The sequence below is a fragment of the Chiloscyllium punctatum genome, chromosome 7 (assembly GCF_047496795.1).
Source record: "Chiloscyllium punctatum isolate Juve2018m chromosome 7, sChiPun1.3, whole genome shotgun sequence".
Classification (NCBI taxonomy): domain Eukaryota; kingdom Metazoa; phylum Chordata; class Chondrichthyes; order Orectolobiformes; family Hemiscylliidae; genus Chiloscyllium; species Chiloscyllium punctatum.
In genome coordinates, this window is record NC_092745.1 from 90876025 (window position 1) to 90894241 (window position 18217).

General features: G+C 38.0%; 1 protein-coding gene across 4 annotated transcripts in view; it reads left to right on the forward strand.

Annotated features, from left to right (window-relative positions):
- Positions 1–18217, forward strand: part of osbpl9 (oxysterol binding protein-like 9) — a 229836-nt gene that overhangs the window by 149616 nt on the left and 62003 nt on the right. For 3 of the 4 annotated variants that reach the window (XM_072574282.1, XM_072574284.1, XM_072574285.1), the window contains 5 exons: positions 3698–3745; positions 8616–8645; positions 8778–8828; positions 14248–14286; positions 16353–16446. In XM_072574282.1, coding sequence (XP_072430383.1) covers positions 3698–3745; positions 8616–8645; positions 8778–8828; positions 14248–14286; positions 16353–16446 — 262 coding nt within the window. The remainder of the gene's footprint in view (positions 1–3697; positions 3746–8615; positions 8646–8777; positions 8829–14247; positions 14287–16352; positions 16447–18217) is intronic. The other variant, XM_072574283.1, reaches the window with a different exon arrangement.

The following is an 18217-nucleotide window of genomic DNA, read 5'->3' on the forward strand; positions in this document are numbered from 1 at the left end:
GTAGCAGTTAGATAGGATAGTGAAGAAGGCATTTGTTATACTTTCCTCTTATTGGTCAGAGTATTGAGTACAGGAGTTGAGAGGTCATGTTGCTGCTGTACAGGACATAGCTTAAGTAAAAACAAGGACTGCAAATGCTGGAAACCAGAGTCAAGATTAGAGTGGTGCTGGAAAAGCAAAGCAGATCAGGCAGCATCCGAGGAGCAGGAAAATCAAAGTTTCGGGCAAAAGCCCTTCATCAGGAATAGAGCCAATGCTTAGGCCACTGTTGGAATGTTGTGTGCAATTCTGGTCTCCTTCCTATCGGAAAGATGTTGTGCAACTTGAAAGGGTTCAGAAAAGATGTACAAGGATGTTGCCAGGGTTGGAGGATTTGAGCTATAAGGAGAGGTTGAATAGGCTGGGCTGTTTTCCCTGGAGTGTCGGAGGCTGAGGGGTGACCTTGTAGAGGTTTATAAAATCATGAGGGGCATGGATATGATAAATAAACAAGGTCTTTTCCCTGGGGTCAGGGAGTCCAGAACTAGAGGACATAGGTTTTGGGTGAGAGGGGAAAGATATAAAAGAGACTGAAGGGGCAACGTTTTCACGCAGAGGATGATACGTGTATGGAGGTGCCAGAGGAAGTGGAGGCCAGTGTGACAGCAATACTTAAAAGGCATTTGGATGGGTATATGAATAGGAAGGGTTTGGTGGGATATGGGCCAGGTGCTGATAGGTGGGGCGAGATTGGGTTGGGATATCTGGTCGGCATGGACAAGTTGGACTGAAGGGTCTGTTTCCATGCTGTACATCCCTATGACTCTATGAAAGGTTAAGTGGAAAATTCAGCAGGTACAGCAGAGTTGGAAGGCATGAGAAAACTTGAACAAGGACAGGGAGGGTGATAGGTACGTTTATCCATGCAAGTGTACATAAGTGATTCAACTCAAGAACGATGGTCGGTACTGCAGAAAGCACTTAACATTATTATTCTCCTCAAGGTCTTTGTGTTGAATGTGTTGGTTTGGAATATGAGTGGACAGTGAAAGGTTCATTTTGAGTCCCAACATTACATAATCTTTCATATTGAACTAGTATGGCAAATATTGGGGTAAATGCAGATGCTTGCCTAGTAGTTTTACCATGAAGCTCAGACAGCAAGGCAGACTTTTTAAAAAAAATTAAAATGGAATATGTTTACCCACCGAAAGGTTTCACAGATTTCAACATAATAGGGATCTTTGAGTAAATCATGCTTTTGTTGGAAGTTAAATTTTTTATTGATTGGCTGTTTTAATTTTTAATTGTTTTTGGCATTGATGTGTTTGTAAATGTGATCGGGTATTAGAATCAGGATTTTGATGGGATTATTTAAGGAGACATGAAATACTCACTGACGTGTGCAGGAGACTCAAGCAAGTAAAAGGGAAAAGGACATCTCTCTCTCTTTGAACCTGGTTTTATATCGGTTCCTGATTTTTTTTATTTGTCTGCTTTGGTACTTTTTAAAAATCAACTTTTCAATCCATCTCTAGTTTCTTTCAAGGAAAGAAAGAAAAGGAATAGAAAGGGATGCAAATGGAAAGATTTACAGAGTACAAAAACCTACAGTATTCGTCATGAACATTTTTTTTCAGAGTGCAGGGATATTTGAAAATAAAATATGTTATGCAGACTGTTATGAATACTATTTAGGAAATTAGCTATAATGCATGTTGTGAGAATATACAGTCTAAATTTATGAGTTGTAAGTTAAGGAGCAAAATCCTGAATCTCAGAATTTTCAAATTGACTGAAGTTTTTGATGCTGTGAATACAGTGAAGTACACAAGAAAATTCTAGTGTGTTCATGTTTTTAATGAACTGCATTCTAGAATGCTAAAATTTTGTTCAAATCCTTATTTTGGACATCAAAATTTTAGTTATTGACTGTATAAAGTTGGCTCAGTCAGTGTCTTTTGAAAAAATTATTTACACTATGTTTGTGTCGCTGGCAAGGCCAACTTTTGTTAACCTCCTCTAATTGCTCAGAAAATTTTCATGAATGATCTTCGTAGTTCTGTGTGGACTGCAGTTTCCATACAATAGAGTAGCTTCATAGGCTATTTTAAGTGCAGTTAAAAATTAACCACATTACCATGAGTTTGGAGTCATATCGTGTGCTTATTATCATCAAAATTTGTTTACACACACAGTAGAGGAAACCATTGGGCCAGATCAGGTAAAGACAGAAGAATTCTTTCCTAATTCGGATTTTTGCTGACAATCTAGTAGTTTTGAAGACAGCTGTGCTAATGTTAGCTTTCCCTTAATTTCAGATTCTATCTAATTACATTTAATTAACTCAGTTTAAAATTCCAAACAGCAGCTGGGGATTTTATCTTCCAACTTTCAAGTTGTTAGCTCAGGTTTCTGGATTTTAAGTCTGATGACTACCCACAATGCCTAGTAAAATAAATCTAAAGGCATTTTGGTGATTGGTGTGAGTCCAAGCATTGAATGTTCTCAAGTCACTGAGCAATAACATTTTCATGTGAAGTAGTAGTTATTGTAGGTCAACCATGTGACATGCTCAACAATTTTTAAAAATCTATTCCAAACCTACGTTCAGAACTAACAAGCACCTTGTGCTGCACTGAGATCTACACAGAATGCACAAACATTGTGTGTATGTCTTGCCCTTCCATAGCTATTTTCAACCCGTAAACTCTGATTTCTGTCATTTTTGGCCAGATACCTTCTATGGCTTGTCTTCTTGCCAACTTGCATCATTTTAATCCAGGTCTCCTTGCTAACTCTTTATTTGGCATTGGGATCCTCCTTTTCAATTGCCTGATCGTTAAATTCCAGCCCTTTGTCATCTATACAGCCTCCAGTATTTACAAAAGCTTGTTGTATGGCATACTGTTAGCTGTATATTTTTTTAAAATCTCAAGCTTTAGCTTTTACATAATTAATTCCTATTTCAGCCTTTGAAATGGAAACTGCTTAAGTAAACAGGTCATGCTTTAATTGCTTTCCTGTAATTGGAGGTACTACTGACAGTAGATGTAATTAGTGTTTGACCATGTTATATAGGTAGTTTGTATTGTAAATATATAGGTTTGGAATGGAAAAGTAACAAAATAAGGCAACATGAAGTTAGTTTGTATAGATGAGAACTAACTGAGAAAGGATCTTTTTTCTTTTAATTAAGAAAGGGTAAATAACATGCATGACTGATTATCCTTTGCTCTTGGGATTTCTTATTTTCAGCATTTGTTTTAGTTTAATTTAAAAATCTTGGCCAAAAGTATAATTGTAGCAGCATGTCGATGCAAACAAATTCTGTTACTTCTGAATTTTTGTGATTAACTTGTACAAAGCTATCAAATAATAAAGGTCTGGTGGCATATGTGGATATTGGACTTAAAATGTAAACTGTTTCTCTCTCCATATAAGCTTCCAGATCTGCTGAGATTCATCAACGCTTTATCTGTTCATATTTCAGATTTTCAGCATTTACATTGCTTTTAGTGCAAATAGCAATTATTTTGACAGTACTTTATGAACATTATAACTCAGTACATACGGTCCCAGGTAAACATGTGTAGTCTAAGCTGAGTTAACTTGCACAGAGACAGGAAGGTCATTAATTGGGGATCACTGCATCTGTGTTATTAAGGGAAAGAAAATTTGTGAATTTGTATTAAAATTGTTTTTTTTTTACTGTCAGTTATTTGATGAAAAAATCAAAACTTGCAGCGATGATGAACAGAGAAAGGTAAGTATCTGTGCTATTCCATTTTAATTCGTGTGTGATGTTTTAATTAAATGAGTGATCTACGTAGCTACAATATCTTATACAACATGTACTTTTCTAAAAGTAAAATTCAGAAACCAGATATAACTTAAGTTGCTTTAGCGAATGATTTCCAGCTAGTTCACCTAAATTAAGATTCATTTGAGAGAAATTAAACGCAATGTCAAGCAATTCAAAAGGAAAATAAGTTCATTTTTATGGGTATATTAGTAGACAGTTTATGATAGTTGAGAAATATCAGTGAGAAACGTGGGACTGGGATATCATAGCAATGACTGACACGTGGCTCAGGGATGGATAGGACTGACAGCTTAATATTCCAGGATACAAATGCTACAGGAAGGACAGAAAGGGTAGCAAGAGAGGAAGGGGAGTAACGTTTTTGATGGGGGATAGCATTACAGCTGTACTGAGGGAGGATATTCCCAGAAATAAATCAAGGGACGTTACTTGGGTGGAACGGAGAAATAAGAAAGGGATGATCACCTTATTAGGATTGTATTATAGACCCTCTAATAGTCAGCAGGAAATTGAGAAACAAATTTGTAAGGAGATTCCTGTTATCTGTAAGAATAATAGGGTGGTTATGGTAGGGGATTTTAACTTTCTACCTATAGACTGGAACTGCCATCATGTTACTGGTTTAGATGGAGAGGAATTTATTAAGTGTGTACAAGAAAATTTTCTGATTGAATATGTGGATGTACCTACTAGAGAGGGTGCAAAACTTGACCTACTCTTGGGAACTAAGGTGGAGCAGGTGACCTGAGGTGTCAGTGGGGGAGCACTTTGGAGCCAACAACCATAATTCTATTAGTTTTAAAATAGTGATAGAAAATGTCAGACCCTATCCAAAAGTTGAAGTTCAAAATTGGAGAAAGGCTACTTTTGACAGTATCAGGCAAGAACTCTGAAAAGCTGATTTGGGGCAAATGTGTGCAGGTAAAGGGATGGCTGGAAAATGGAAAGCCTTCAGAAATGAGATAACTGGAGTCCAGAGAAAGTATATTCCTGTTAGGGGGAAAGGAAAGGCTGGTAGGTGTAGGGAATGCTGGATGACTGGAGAAATTGAGGGTTGGGGGGTTTAAGAAAAAGAAGGAAGCATAAGTCAGGTATAGACAGGATAGATTGAGTGAATCCTTAGAGTATAAAGGAAGTAGAAGTATACTTAAGAGGGAAATCAGGAGGGCAAAAAGGGGACATGAGATAGCTTTGGCAAATAGAGTTAAGAAGAATCCAAAGGGTTTTTACAAATCTACCAAGGAGAAAAGGGTAACTAGAAAGAGAATAGGGTCCCTCAAAGATCAGCAAGACAGCCTTTGTGTGGAGCCACAGGAGATGGGGGAGATTCTAAACGAGTATTTTGCATCCGTGTTTACTGTGGAAAAGGACATGGAAGACAGACAATGTAGGGCAGTAGTTAGTGACATCTTGCAAAATGTCCAGATTACAGAGGAGCAAATGCTGGATGTCCTGACACGTATGAACTGGATAAATCCACAGGTCCTGATCAGGTGTACCCCTGAACTCTGTGGGATGCTAGGGAATTGATTGCTGGGCCTCTTGCTGAGATATTTATATCATCGATAGTCACAGGTGAGGTGCTGGAAGACTGGAGGTTGGATAACATGGTGCCACTATTTAAGAAAAGTGGTAAGGACAAGCCAGGGAACTCTAGACTGATGAGCCTGACATTGGTGGTGGGTACGTTGTAGGAGGGAATCCTTAGGGACAGGATATACATGTATTTGGAAAGGCGAGGACTGATTAGGGATAGTCAACATGGCTTTGTGCGTGAGAAATCATGTCTCACAAACTTGATTGAGTTTTTTGAAGAAGTAACAAAGAAGATTGATGGGGGCAGAGCATTAGACGTGATCTATATGGACTTCAGTAAGGCGTTCGACAAGGTTCCCCATGGGAGACTGGTTAGCAAGGTTAGATCTCTCGGAATATAGGGAGAACTAGCCATTTGGATACAGAACTGGTTCAAAGGTAGAAGACAGGGTGGTGATGGTGGAATATTTTTCAGACTGGAGGCCTGTGACCAGTGGAGTGCCACAAGGATTGGTGCTGGTCCACTATTTTTCGTCATTTACATAAATGATTTGGATATGAACGTAGGAGGTATAGTTAGCAAGTTTGTATATGAGACCAAAATTGGAGGTGTAGCAGACAGCGAAGAAGGTTAGCTCAGATTACAACAGGATCTTGATCAGATGGGCCATTGGGCTGAGGAGTGGCAGATGGAGTTTAATTCCAATAAATGCGAGGTGCTGCATTTTGGGAAAGCAAATCTTAGCAGGACTTGTACACTTAATGGTGAGGTCCTAGTGAGAGTTGCTAAACAAACAGACCTTGGAGTGCAGACTCATAGCTCCTTGAAAGTAGAGTCGCAGGTAGATAGGATAGTGAAGAAGGTGTTTGGTATGCTTTCCTTTTATTGGTCAGAGTATTGAGTACAGGAGTTGAGGTCATGTTGAGGCTGCGCAGGACATTGGTTAGGCCACTTTGTAATAATTCGTGCAGTTCTGGTCTCCTTCGTATCAGAAGGATGATGTAAAATTTGAAAGGGTTCTGAAAAGATTTACAAGGATGTTGCCAGGGTTGGAGGATTTGAGCTCTCGGGAGAAGTTGAATGGGCTGAGGCTGTTGTCGTTTAAGCATTGGAGGTTGAGAGGTGACCTTATAGAGGTTTAGAAAATCATGAGAGGCATGGATAGGGTAAATAGACAAGGTCTTTTCCCAGCTAGGAGGCATAGGTTTAGGGTGAGAGGGGAAGGATATGAAAAAGACTTAAGGGGCAACTGTTTCACGCAGAGGGAGGTGCGTATTTGGAATGAGCTGCCAGAGGATGTGGTGGAGGCTAGTACAATTGCAACATTTAAAAGGCATTTGGATGGGTATATGAATAGGAAGGGTTTGGAGGGATATGGGCCAGGTACTGGCAGGTGGGACTAGATTGGGTTGGGACATCTAGTCGGCATGGACAAGTTAGACCGAAGGGTCTGTTTCCGTGCTGTACATCTCTGACTCTATACGTACGCCATGTTGTTGTTTTGAAATAAGTTTTTAAAAAGTGATTCATTAAAGGTAAACAATGCATTTGAATGTGTGTGCAGTTTCACTAAACAGGCTCGTATTTAATTCTCACTGCACGTAACTGATGGCCATAATTTCCATAAGTCTGAGTTCACCCCATCTGCTGTAACTGTTTGACTCCATTTTAGATTACGGTTTAAAAACTGTCGGTACTCTCAGCACCTAAACCAATCTTCATTTAGTTTAGATAGTGAGGATCATCTGATAATCCTAATGATTAAATGTCCTAATGATTAGGAGTGAGTGGTTTAGATAAACCTTTTCACTCCTTTATCCAAGGAAGTTTAAGGCAATAGTAGTTTCCATATAAATTTCTGAGACCAGCTAACTCAGCACAGCTGAGCAACCCTAATGACTTATTTTTACTCCTAATTCATGTGTTCTTATGTTACTTGTATATTAATTAAATTTTTTATACATAGAATTTATAATTTCATCCTATTTGTGATATTTTTGAGAAATAACTTGAGGGAAGATTGTATGATCCTGTGCTCAAATATCTCTAAGTATCTGAGTACCAGTATCCGTGAAGACTTCAGCCTTTTCTGGGAGGTGATCTCATATTACTAAACTGTGCCATAGAGTGAGCTGAGAATCATTGGTGTCGGTGGGCATCCATGACTGATGATCGCTTTGCCTCATAGCTTGAGATGATCTTGTTAAAGATCCCCTTGCTGTCCAGGTGCAGAGCCTATCCCTAAGTCATGGCTGCTTGAGGCATTGGAGTCAGTGACAGTGGAGCTGAGGAGCCCACAAAGTCAGAAATCAGTTCCTTCTTTGCAAGGCATATGTATCTCTCTCTATCCTGAAAAGGGCAAATTTGTGGAGGAGAATCCAAGCACCTGTTTCCCTCTTTCAACTGAACATTGTTACTCATGGACAAAGTAGTGGTGTGTACTGAATGGTAAGCTATTCTGGATCAGGGTCTGCTGTGCTCAGAGTGGCTGATTTCTACATGCATGCATACTCCTCCAAGACATAACAATATTCATAGCCTGGATGAACTCCTCCATCATCTGCAGTTAGCTCTCTGGAAATTATATTTGATGTCCCTTTATCTCTTGCAGCTGTTGCAGACAACTATCATGTCGTCAGCCTGGGGCTCCGAATGAGCCTCGCCTGTGATAATGGCTGCATTTGTCACTATCAGACTTGCTGCCGGCTGCTTGGGTGGATCTGTGCTGTGCTTATGTTGGGATTATGTTGGGCAATGATGCAATACTGAACTCTCTCGGGTCTCTCCTTCTCAGGGGTGGATCTCCCAACTCCATGTCCTTTGACTTAACTCTCACCTGCAAGAGAAAGCAGAAACATTAAAGAATCAGGGCTTCCCATTTGCTCATCCCAACTTCATTCAAACTTCATCAATGTGCTCCTCAATGTTGAAATTCATTCAACACTTTTTGTTGGTTCAGAGTCATACTGACTCCAGAAGGGTCCAAGTTCACTTTATAGTCTATGATCAACAGACTTGCCCAATGGCTACAATGCTCATATAATTGCTCATGACTAATAATGGAATAAAAGTTTATTTTTAATTTAGTAGAACTTGGCTAAATAACACTGAAGTATTCTATTTAAGAATTTATTGCTTATTCTGGAAATCTACTATTTAAATTAATTGTTTGTTGACTATTTTTAGACATCTTTACTGTAAATTATACCTGACAATAATAAAAGAATGTTAAACGTGTTGCTTCTTATTTATCATTTTCTGTCTTCTTTGTAGAAAGTTGAAAACCTCAAAGAAGTAACAAATGTAAGTGCATTGGTGTGTTTTATTAATACTTCCAGTAATTAAAGCTAATTTAGTATAGAAAATATGTGGTATTAAATTGTGAATAAAATATCTGTGAACATTGCAGCTTCTGCATTATTTTTGTTTTTTCAGAGCATGGTTGAATCAATAAAGCACTGTATAGTGTTACTGCAGATTGCCAAGGTAAGGTAGCAGCTAAGCGCATCATTAACTGTGTACTGTATTTTGACATCCAGCCATGTATGCTAAGGATATTTATTTGAAATGTCTTTAATAATTTACTAAAATTATTTAGCATAACAGCTCTGTGAAGATAACTTCGAAGTAGAAACTTGGGGATATTTGTTGCTTGGTACTAAATTAATTCTGATTCTTTACTGGTTTCAAAAATTACTTTTACAACTTCAGTTTAAATATTATAGAATTTGTGTGTTATGGTCATCTAATATTTTAATACTAATGTTTCTTCTCAGTCTCTTTCATTGATTTCTTAAAATATGCAACTTTCATATGATATGTACTAATAACAATAAAATATATAAGTAAAACAAAGAACTGGAGATATAAAACAAAAATCCACAATGCTGCAGAAACTCAGCAGGTTTGACAGCATCTGTGGAGAGAAATGTTTCAAGCCTAGTGACCCTTCTTCAGAACGTATTACGTAGCTGAATTCAAGATGTGATAAATTACAAAGCCCATTAAATAATCTTAGTGCAATTCTGTTTTGCCCACAATTTTTTTTTCTTCAAATAAAGATCAAGTGGATTGCAGTAAATCTGATTTGACTATTAATTGACATACTGGCTGTGTTTAGGATCATACATTTTATTCTACATTATAACAGTGACTTGACTTCAAAAATATTTAATTGGCTGTAAATGCTTTTGGATGCCTGATAGATGTTCTTGACTAAATATAAGTACTTTCCTTCCTTTGTTCATTCCATTTTGGGTTCCAGACAATGGTCCATGTATTTTGTTTTCTATTCTTGCGCAGATTAATTTTATGTCAGTATCAAGGTTACATGCACCACTAATAGAAACAAAAAAAATCTATTTTTTAAAAAGTTACCATAGATATAGAGGCAGTGAAAGGAAAAGTAATACCCTCCACCATTACTCCGTAATATTTTGGTTCATAAAATACCAGATTTCCTGAACTCTGTTAATTAAGTACGGTAGCATTTGAACTCGGCCACCACATTTAGTTCAGCATTGTAATGACTACATAAATATAATGAAAGAGGCATTTGTTAGTTTTTTGATTTTTGAATTTCTATAGAATAGAATCTTAAAATCCCCACAATGTGAAGCAGGCTATTTGGCCTATCGAATCCACACTGACCCACTCCAGACATATGCCCCTACCTTGTCATTCATGGCTAATGGATATCATGGGAAATTTATCATAGCCAATCCACCTAACCTGCACATATTTGGACTGTGGGAGAAAACTGCAACGCCCAGAGGAAACCCACGCAGACACTGGGAGAATGTGTCTCTGTATAATTTGACAGAAGTTGTTTTGGTGGCAGTGGCTCAAGATAAATCCAGGCTTAATTGTTGAAATTTTCCAGGCTCAAAGTAATAAGAGCTAAGGCAGTTTGCCTTCTGAACTAGTAGAAAATGTGAAAAGGCAACTTTTTTCAGCTTATTGAGTTGTTTATTTACTTAAAACTGCTATGTATATTGAGGAACAATTTCTTCATATCAACAATCAACCAGGTAGAGGTAAAGTGTCTCTAAGAATTTGAAGAAAAGTTGGCTGTTGGGAACTGGGATAGGGACAGTGAGCCAGTATCTCTGAAAATTAAGTGAATGTTGAAGATAGTTTCCCAATTTTCACTTTCTAAGAGAATGGAATCCCAGGAAGGGGAATCACTGCAGCAGTAGTTTTTGGAGAATTAGTTACATTTAACCCACCTAAACATTTTTTGTACGTTAGTAATCGATGAATTGTAAAAGAAAGCAATTCATAATTTTAAGAATAAGCTGTTGCTCAAAATATATCGAAAATTCAAATGGTGAGAGGTAGCCTTTGGAAGTATGTGTGACTTAAAATGTCCCATGAGATATTACTGCAAATATTCTTAATTATTTTGGATGTCTGGACAAGGAATCTAAAACTTTTTTAACAAACCTTGCCCCTGTGTACTAAAATAACAGTTGTCTTTGAAATCAGTCGTCCTTCAATGATGCTACAAAACCCATGTATTCGAATTAGTATTAATGGACCCCAAAAAATGTCTTACTGACACCTAATATCAACATCTTTCAACTTAACTCTTGCTCACTCGTTCCTCACTACCCTGCCTTTCACTCCAACTTTGCAGCCTTCCGACAAACCTGCTGCCTTTTCTACTTGCACTATCTCCCTCTTGCGCCCCTCCCATTTGCTGCTCGTTGTCTTGCTCCTGGCTCACTGCATGAACTACTGCTGGGAGAGAGGTGGTGAAATGGAGGATGGTGAAAAGGATGGTGAGTGAGGAGATCATGAAAGGAAGCAGCAAATAGATTGCCGATCTGACAAGTGCTGATATGGATTTGGGCTCAGAAGCTGATATGTGAACTTAGGCATTAACTCCATTTTATTAAGTTGGCTCTCATCTGTTAATTTCCTGTTATCTACTATTTCTTTGATTCTGGGCTTGGTTAACAGTAACGATCACTTCACCATTAGGATGTGTGCGGCTATAATAATTAGGTGCACAGCACTTGGTGGACTGTTGCATGGCCAACAGGTTCAGGTTTGGAGACAACATTGATCCCAAATGAAAAACTTCAATTTTAGTGCACTGCATGTTTGATTATTTTAGGCTGTTTTGTAGATGTATTGTGCAGCTGAAGGCAAGCTGCTTTCTGAGATAAGAAATATGTTTCTGGCAGTGACCATGAGCTGTTGATATGTGGAATTCTGTGCTATTAATTCAGTCTACTGCTTTTCATAGTTTAATTCACATATGTGATCTTTCATTTTCTTGTACTTACCTCCCACTTCGTATTGTTAATGTTGTCTAATTTAAAATTATTGGATCATTCTTTTAATGAATTATTTGGGAACTGAGAAATGATGATTTCCAACGGAATCACCAAAGAAAAATAATTGTAGATTTAAAAGAAACTTAAATTTCATTATTTAACATTATTTAGTCAGACTTTATTTATTTGTGTAATGAGACTTTTGGAATTGGAAAGCTTTTTTTTAATTGCGTCACCTTTTTTTCCTCCTTTGGCCTCTTAAGCTTTATTAGTAATTTTTTGCAAACGTTTGTCTTTGTCTTCATTCATAACAGATTGACTTTGAAGTGTTATATCCTAATGACTAACCATTTTCTTCTGTTACCCCCTGCAATTTATTGCTTTTACTCGCTTTGTACTTGTGCTGTATCATTCAATACTTTTTACATTCTTTTCAATACATTCGTGAATGTACCGATCCAATTTGAAATTCTTTTTTATTCTGTATTCATTTCAATATAGGGTATCCTCCCTTAACTTTAGGGAGACTATATTAAAAATTGGAGTCAGGTTCCATTCTATAAGTTGAAATACACCTGCATTTTAAATGGTTAACTTAGTACATTGGCAAATGAAATAACTTAAGAGTAAATAGAACAAAAATATAACTTCTTATTTTGAGTACCTCCTGAAATGGATCCTCAGTCATTTTAATCTGGGGTATCACTGTAGGGTCTGCATTGAGGAGAATTTTACTCACTGGGTTCCAGGCCATCTGCTGAGACCATTGCTTAGTCCTGGGCACATCATGGCTGCTGCCTGGTGGCATCTTTTGCATGATGACACCCTATCTTGTTTGCCAGAGCTGTCTCTGAGGTGGGTTCAGGCCGTTGCTTTGTGGAGCTTCTGAGCTGGCTGCAGGGTGTTGACCTTTCTCCCCCTCCTCCTGATTGGCAGGGTGTCAGACGTGGCTGGACACGTGGCATTGCCTTTTATTTGGGCATCAGTAGAGCACATAATAAGTTTGCAAATCTAAAAGCTGGGAGCAGCCTCCGGTTTGAGAACAGGAAAAGTCATTCCAAAATAATACCAGTCAGGACAAGTAATGTATTGCATTAAAAATGTTTTTATGAATCTCGTCGTGTTTAATAAGATTTCTAGTCCTAATAATTTTGTTACACTACAAGGGTCAACAGTAAACACAGATTCCATGCAAATTAGGCTGCATTTCTGTGTGAGAATTAGATACTGCAGCAACTTCTTTTATCAACACTGCAGGCATGTGTTCAATCACTCCAGTTGGTAGGGTAGATATTCAAACTGTAAACTCAGCTTTCATTTGCTTGGCATTTACCTGTAGTGCTTCTGTTTATCCCCAAAAACCAGAAGTAGCAGGTTCTTCTTTGTAAATCAGTTGCTACCAAAACAAAATTAGATCATTTAAAACTCAATGCTCATTGGGGGATAAAACAAAAGTCATGGAATGGTGTGAAAGCACTGAGAAATTGCAATTTTAATTCAGTTGGTTATGCTTTTTGAAACAGCATTTGCCACAGCTGATTGCGTAGATGTGATGTCTCACATCCCAGAATATTCGCTGTGTGGGCAATGATGTGCAGAATGTTATACTTCACAGTTGAACATGAAAAGAACTGTCCCATCACCTTTTATAGTGATCATATCCTTGCTTCCCAAAACATCTTGCAGCATAATGTAGACAGTTTAGCAACAGTGAAAGAGAATTCATGCTCCAGCCACACAACTAATATTGATGGGATTGGTAGTTAGAAATAAAACTTTAGTTTCTTCTTTCTACTTTGAATACTGTTACAGAACTGTTATAGTTGATGGACTAAATTCTACATTCAACCTATTTACCTTAGCACACGATCAGTATAGTGTAAGGTGATGGATCATTTAGATCTTTCCTCCTTCCTTCCTCTGGGGAACTCATCAGTATTTCTTGGTAGGTGCAAGTGGGTACTGCAGATGCTGGAGATTAGAGTCAAGATTAGAGTGGTGCTGGAAAAGCACAGCAGATCACGCAGCATGCCAAGAACAGGAAAATCAACGTTTCGGGCAAAAGTCCTTTTCCTGATGAAGGGCTTTTGCCCGAAACGTCGACTTTCCTGCTCCTGGGATGCTGCCTGACCTGCTGTGCTTTTCCAGCACTACTCTAACACAGCATTTCTTGGTATTCTACCATGATTACATAGCTGAGGACATGATCTTGCTGTTTGGTGGATCAGTGCAGATCCATTATACCTTGGTGCTATTCAGCTCCAAATTTCAGTTGCAAGGGCAATGTGGTTTCATAGGTTTATTTGATAAAATGTGAACAAAAATGTATCCTCCATGAAACCCATATTTTGACACAACATAGAATATGACACATGATGCAAACAAAAATAGTTAAATTGTAATTTAATCATTTTTCCATGTTGTCAAATACTGATCAGACTCAAACAAAAATCTTTGCCTAATTGAATTAAAGATAGTCATTGAAATGGTGATGATTTTGAATTTTGGATATTTTTAGTACTAAATACAGTATTAATTACTAAAACGTTAAATGGGATATTTCAGACTTTGATCTGTTGTTTAATGGTATCTTGAAAAATCTCTTCTTTCCAAAATTTAAGGACCAAAGTAATGAGGAGAAGCACGCAAATGGACTTATAGTAAGTTTGTAAACTAGTATGATATGTTGTTGCTCTCTTCCTTTTCTTTTGTACTTGGCGTTTACAAAATCAATTGACTCAAAATGCAGTTGAGGGGGAAATCCTGTGTTTTCAGTGGTGCATATTTAACTACTGATTTACTGTGATTTACATTTTCCCTCTATCGATGGCTTCATATTTTCTCTAACCTGGCATCTATGGTGAATGTTACATGTAAGATCATTACAAATCACAGGCATATTAATATTCTTTGTTGTGTAATTGACCACACGAAGACCACCCTGTACAGAAGATTGAAATGATGCCTTAAACTAAAATTGTTGAATGTTTCAACTTTCCATTATATCCCAAATTTTTGGATTACAGTAATAACACAAGCTTTTATTTTGAGATTTACTGTTGAATTTCAGTATGACCTTAACCAGTTGCTGGACTGCAATTTACAGAGAAGCAGGAACTTGTGATTTGTAGGTAGATGCTGGGTTATAGAACCTTAAACTCTGAAATGGGTCTGATCTTTTTAAAAATCAATCATGCAGATGGAATTTTTAGTTCTCTATTCAGCTCCTGGAATTTCTTCAGTGCTTGATATTTGCTTGGCATCCCTTCTCCTGATTGTAGGACTAGGTGCTATTCAGCTTTTCTATTCTTCTCAAAAAAAATTCTGTCTGCTGGTATATTTTTGAATACCATGTCGTTTAAAAACTGTAATGCATTTACATTTCAATAATACTCTTCTATGCTGTATGATAAGTCTCATAAAATGTTGATGACTGATATTCTATCATTTTAGTTCATTGTGTATCGGTTTTCATTTAATATCAATTTGAAATGCTACTTGAAATACGTGCTTTTTAAATACAATGAATACATGCTTTTTTTGTATAGTATGCCCTTAAACTTTAAATTGACTGTAAAAGAAGTTAATTTAAAATGAAATTATACTACCCAAGAAAAGCTGTGGTATTTGTGTTCTTCTAATATCCATTACATGGTAATATCCATTTATTTTTGCCATCCATTTTTTTTATGTTGAATAGATTTTTGGCAATAAACTGTTTTGATACATGTTAAACTTTTTTTTAACACTATGCTGTAAATATGAGTAGTAGACTGCAATAATAGCACCACTCAAAATTAATATACCCAAATTTAGATTGTTAGACTGTTTGGCTGTTGGCTCATTAACATTGTAATTGAGTTCCAAACATACACTGTGTTGTATCTAGCACGGTGGTTCAGTGGTTAATACTGCCACACAGCGCAGGGACACAGGTTCAATTCCAGCCTCTGGCGACTGTGTGGAGTTTGCACATTTTTTCCGTGTCTGCGTGGGTTTCTTCTGGGTGCTCCGGTTTCCTCCCACAATCCAAAGATGGGTGAATTGGCCATCCTAAATTGTCCATAGTTGTTCAGTGATATGTAGTTTGGGTGAATTAGTCAGGTGTAAATGTAGACTAATAGAGGAGGGGAATGGGGTCTGGGTGCATTAACACTTCAGAGAGTCCGTGTGGACCTGTTGGGCTGAAGGGCCTGTTTCCACACTGAAGGGAGTCTATGAAAATGTTCAGGATTATTTTTCTAATCCTTTTAAATACATTTGAGTTTGTTGATGCTTTCGTTCATTTAGAATGAAATGTTGTTGAATGAAAATCTGCAAAAAAACTTGTATAATTTTGTGAAGTTATACATGTTTATTGAGTATGTCATGTATCAATTCTTTCATATTTGAAATCAGATTGATAGTAAATAACATTCTTCAAATACTGAGCGCTCTAAACCAGCGGATATGTATTTACTTGATATTCAAAATGATAACAGCTGATGTTTATTAACATCAAATTCCATTGATTGCTGTTGTGAAAATAGGAGCCGCATTGGAATGTAGTTGCTTAAGGTTATCTTTCCTCTTCTGTTCATTATTTTTAAAGTTTTTTTCCTCAGCTTTCTTTTCCTCAGGTCTAAGCCGATTTCCATCTGGATCTATTTCTGTGTTTCGCGTTCTTTCATTATTCCTGTAATGAGAGCATGGAGCTGTTTTAAAATCACACTTTTTCTAACCTTAGAGTACTATCAACCCGGTCGATGGGATTTTTCAGTCTAATCCTCTGGAGTCAACAGTAATTAGCACTATGCCTACCCAAACTGTTTTACCATCAGGTATGTGATTATCTCCGCTAGCATATTACAGTGTATTGGCAGCAGTATTTTTGTCATATGAAAAAGAGATCGAGATGGCCCTATGATTGCCATTGCAGTCTTTGGGATTTTAATGGCAAAAGTTGTTCTGTAGTTAAGCATTAATCTTAAAATTATGCAAACTTTATCCAACATTTGCAGTTGAGTCTGTCAGTCCTGTTTTGAAGCATGCCAGTAGGTACATGTTATTTATTTGGTTGGCGGGGGAGGCGAAGATAGTGGAATCATGTATTATGTAATAATGTTTGCTCTGTTTGTTCATATTATCCAAATTTTATAAAAAAAAGGAGGAAACAAATTTTAAAATATTTATACTTGCAGTGATTTGCTTTGCACACACTTGTGGAATGTGGCCATTACTAGTTAGGTCAGTATTTATTAGTCACCCCTAGTTGCCCTTGAGAAGGTGATCTTGAGTTGCCGCCTTGAGCTGCTGCAGTCCACGTACAGTAGTTTGATCCACAATGCCCTTGCAGAAGGAATTCCAATATTTTGACCCAGCGAGGTGAAGGATTGGCAATGTTTCCAAGTCAGAATCAAGAGTGGGTGTGGAGGGGAACTTGCAGGTTGTGGTGCTTCCATATATTTGCTGACTTGTCCTTTTAGATGGAAGTGATCGTGGGTTTGGAAGGTGCTGTCTAAGGATCTTTGAATTTCTGCAGTGCATCTTAGTACACACTGCAACTATTGAGCGTCACTGGTGGAGAGAGTGGATGTAGTGCCTATCAAAGGCTGCTTTTTCCTAGATGGTGTCAAGCTTCTTGTGTTGTTGGAGTTGCACCCATCCAGGCAAGTGAGGAATATTCCATCACTTGACTTGTGCCTTGTAGCTAGTGGACACAAGCTTTGGGGAGACAGGATAGAGTCATAGAGATGTACAACAGACCCTTCGGTCCAACTTGTCCATGCCGACCAGATATCTCAACACAATCTAGTCCCACCTGCCAGCACCCGGCCCATATCCCTCCAAACCTTCCTATTCATATACCCATCCAAATGCATCTTAAATGTTGCAATTGTACCAGCCTCCACCACATCTTCTGGCAGCTCATTCCATACACGTACCACCCTCTGTGTGAAAAGGTTGCCCCATATGTGAGTTACTTGCTGCAGTCTTCCTAATCTCTGACCTGTTGTGGTAGCCACTGTGTTTGTGACAAGTGCATTGAGTTGTTGGTCAATGGTAACCCTAAGGATGTTGATAGTGGGGGATTCAGTGATGGTAACGCCATTGAATGTCAAGGGCAATGATTAGATTATCTTTTATTGGAGATGGGCATTTGTGTGATGTAAATGTTGCTTGCCAACCCAAGCCTGGATATTGTCCAGATCTTTTTGCGTTTGAACTTGGATTACTTCAATATCTGTGGTGTCACAAATGGTGCTGAACATTGTGCAATCATTAGCGAAGATCCTGACTTTTGACCTTCTGATAGAGGGAAGGTCATCGATGAAGCAGTTGAAGATGGTGGGGCCTAGGTCACCACCCTGAAGAACTTCTGCAGAGATGTCCTAGAGCTGAGATGACTAACTTCCAACTATGGCCGTCTTTTATGTGCCAGCTGTGATTCCAACCTGTGGAGAGTTTGCACCCTCATTTCCACTGATTCTAATTTTGCGAGAGCTCCTTAAATGCTCGGTCGAATGTGGCTTTGATGCCAAGGGCTGTCACTCTCACCACACTTCTGGAATTTGGCTCTTTTGTTCATGTTTTAACCACAGCTGTAATGAG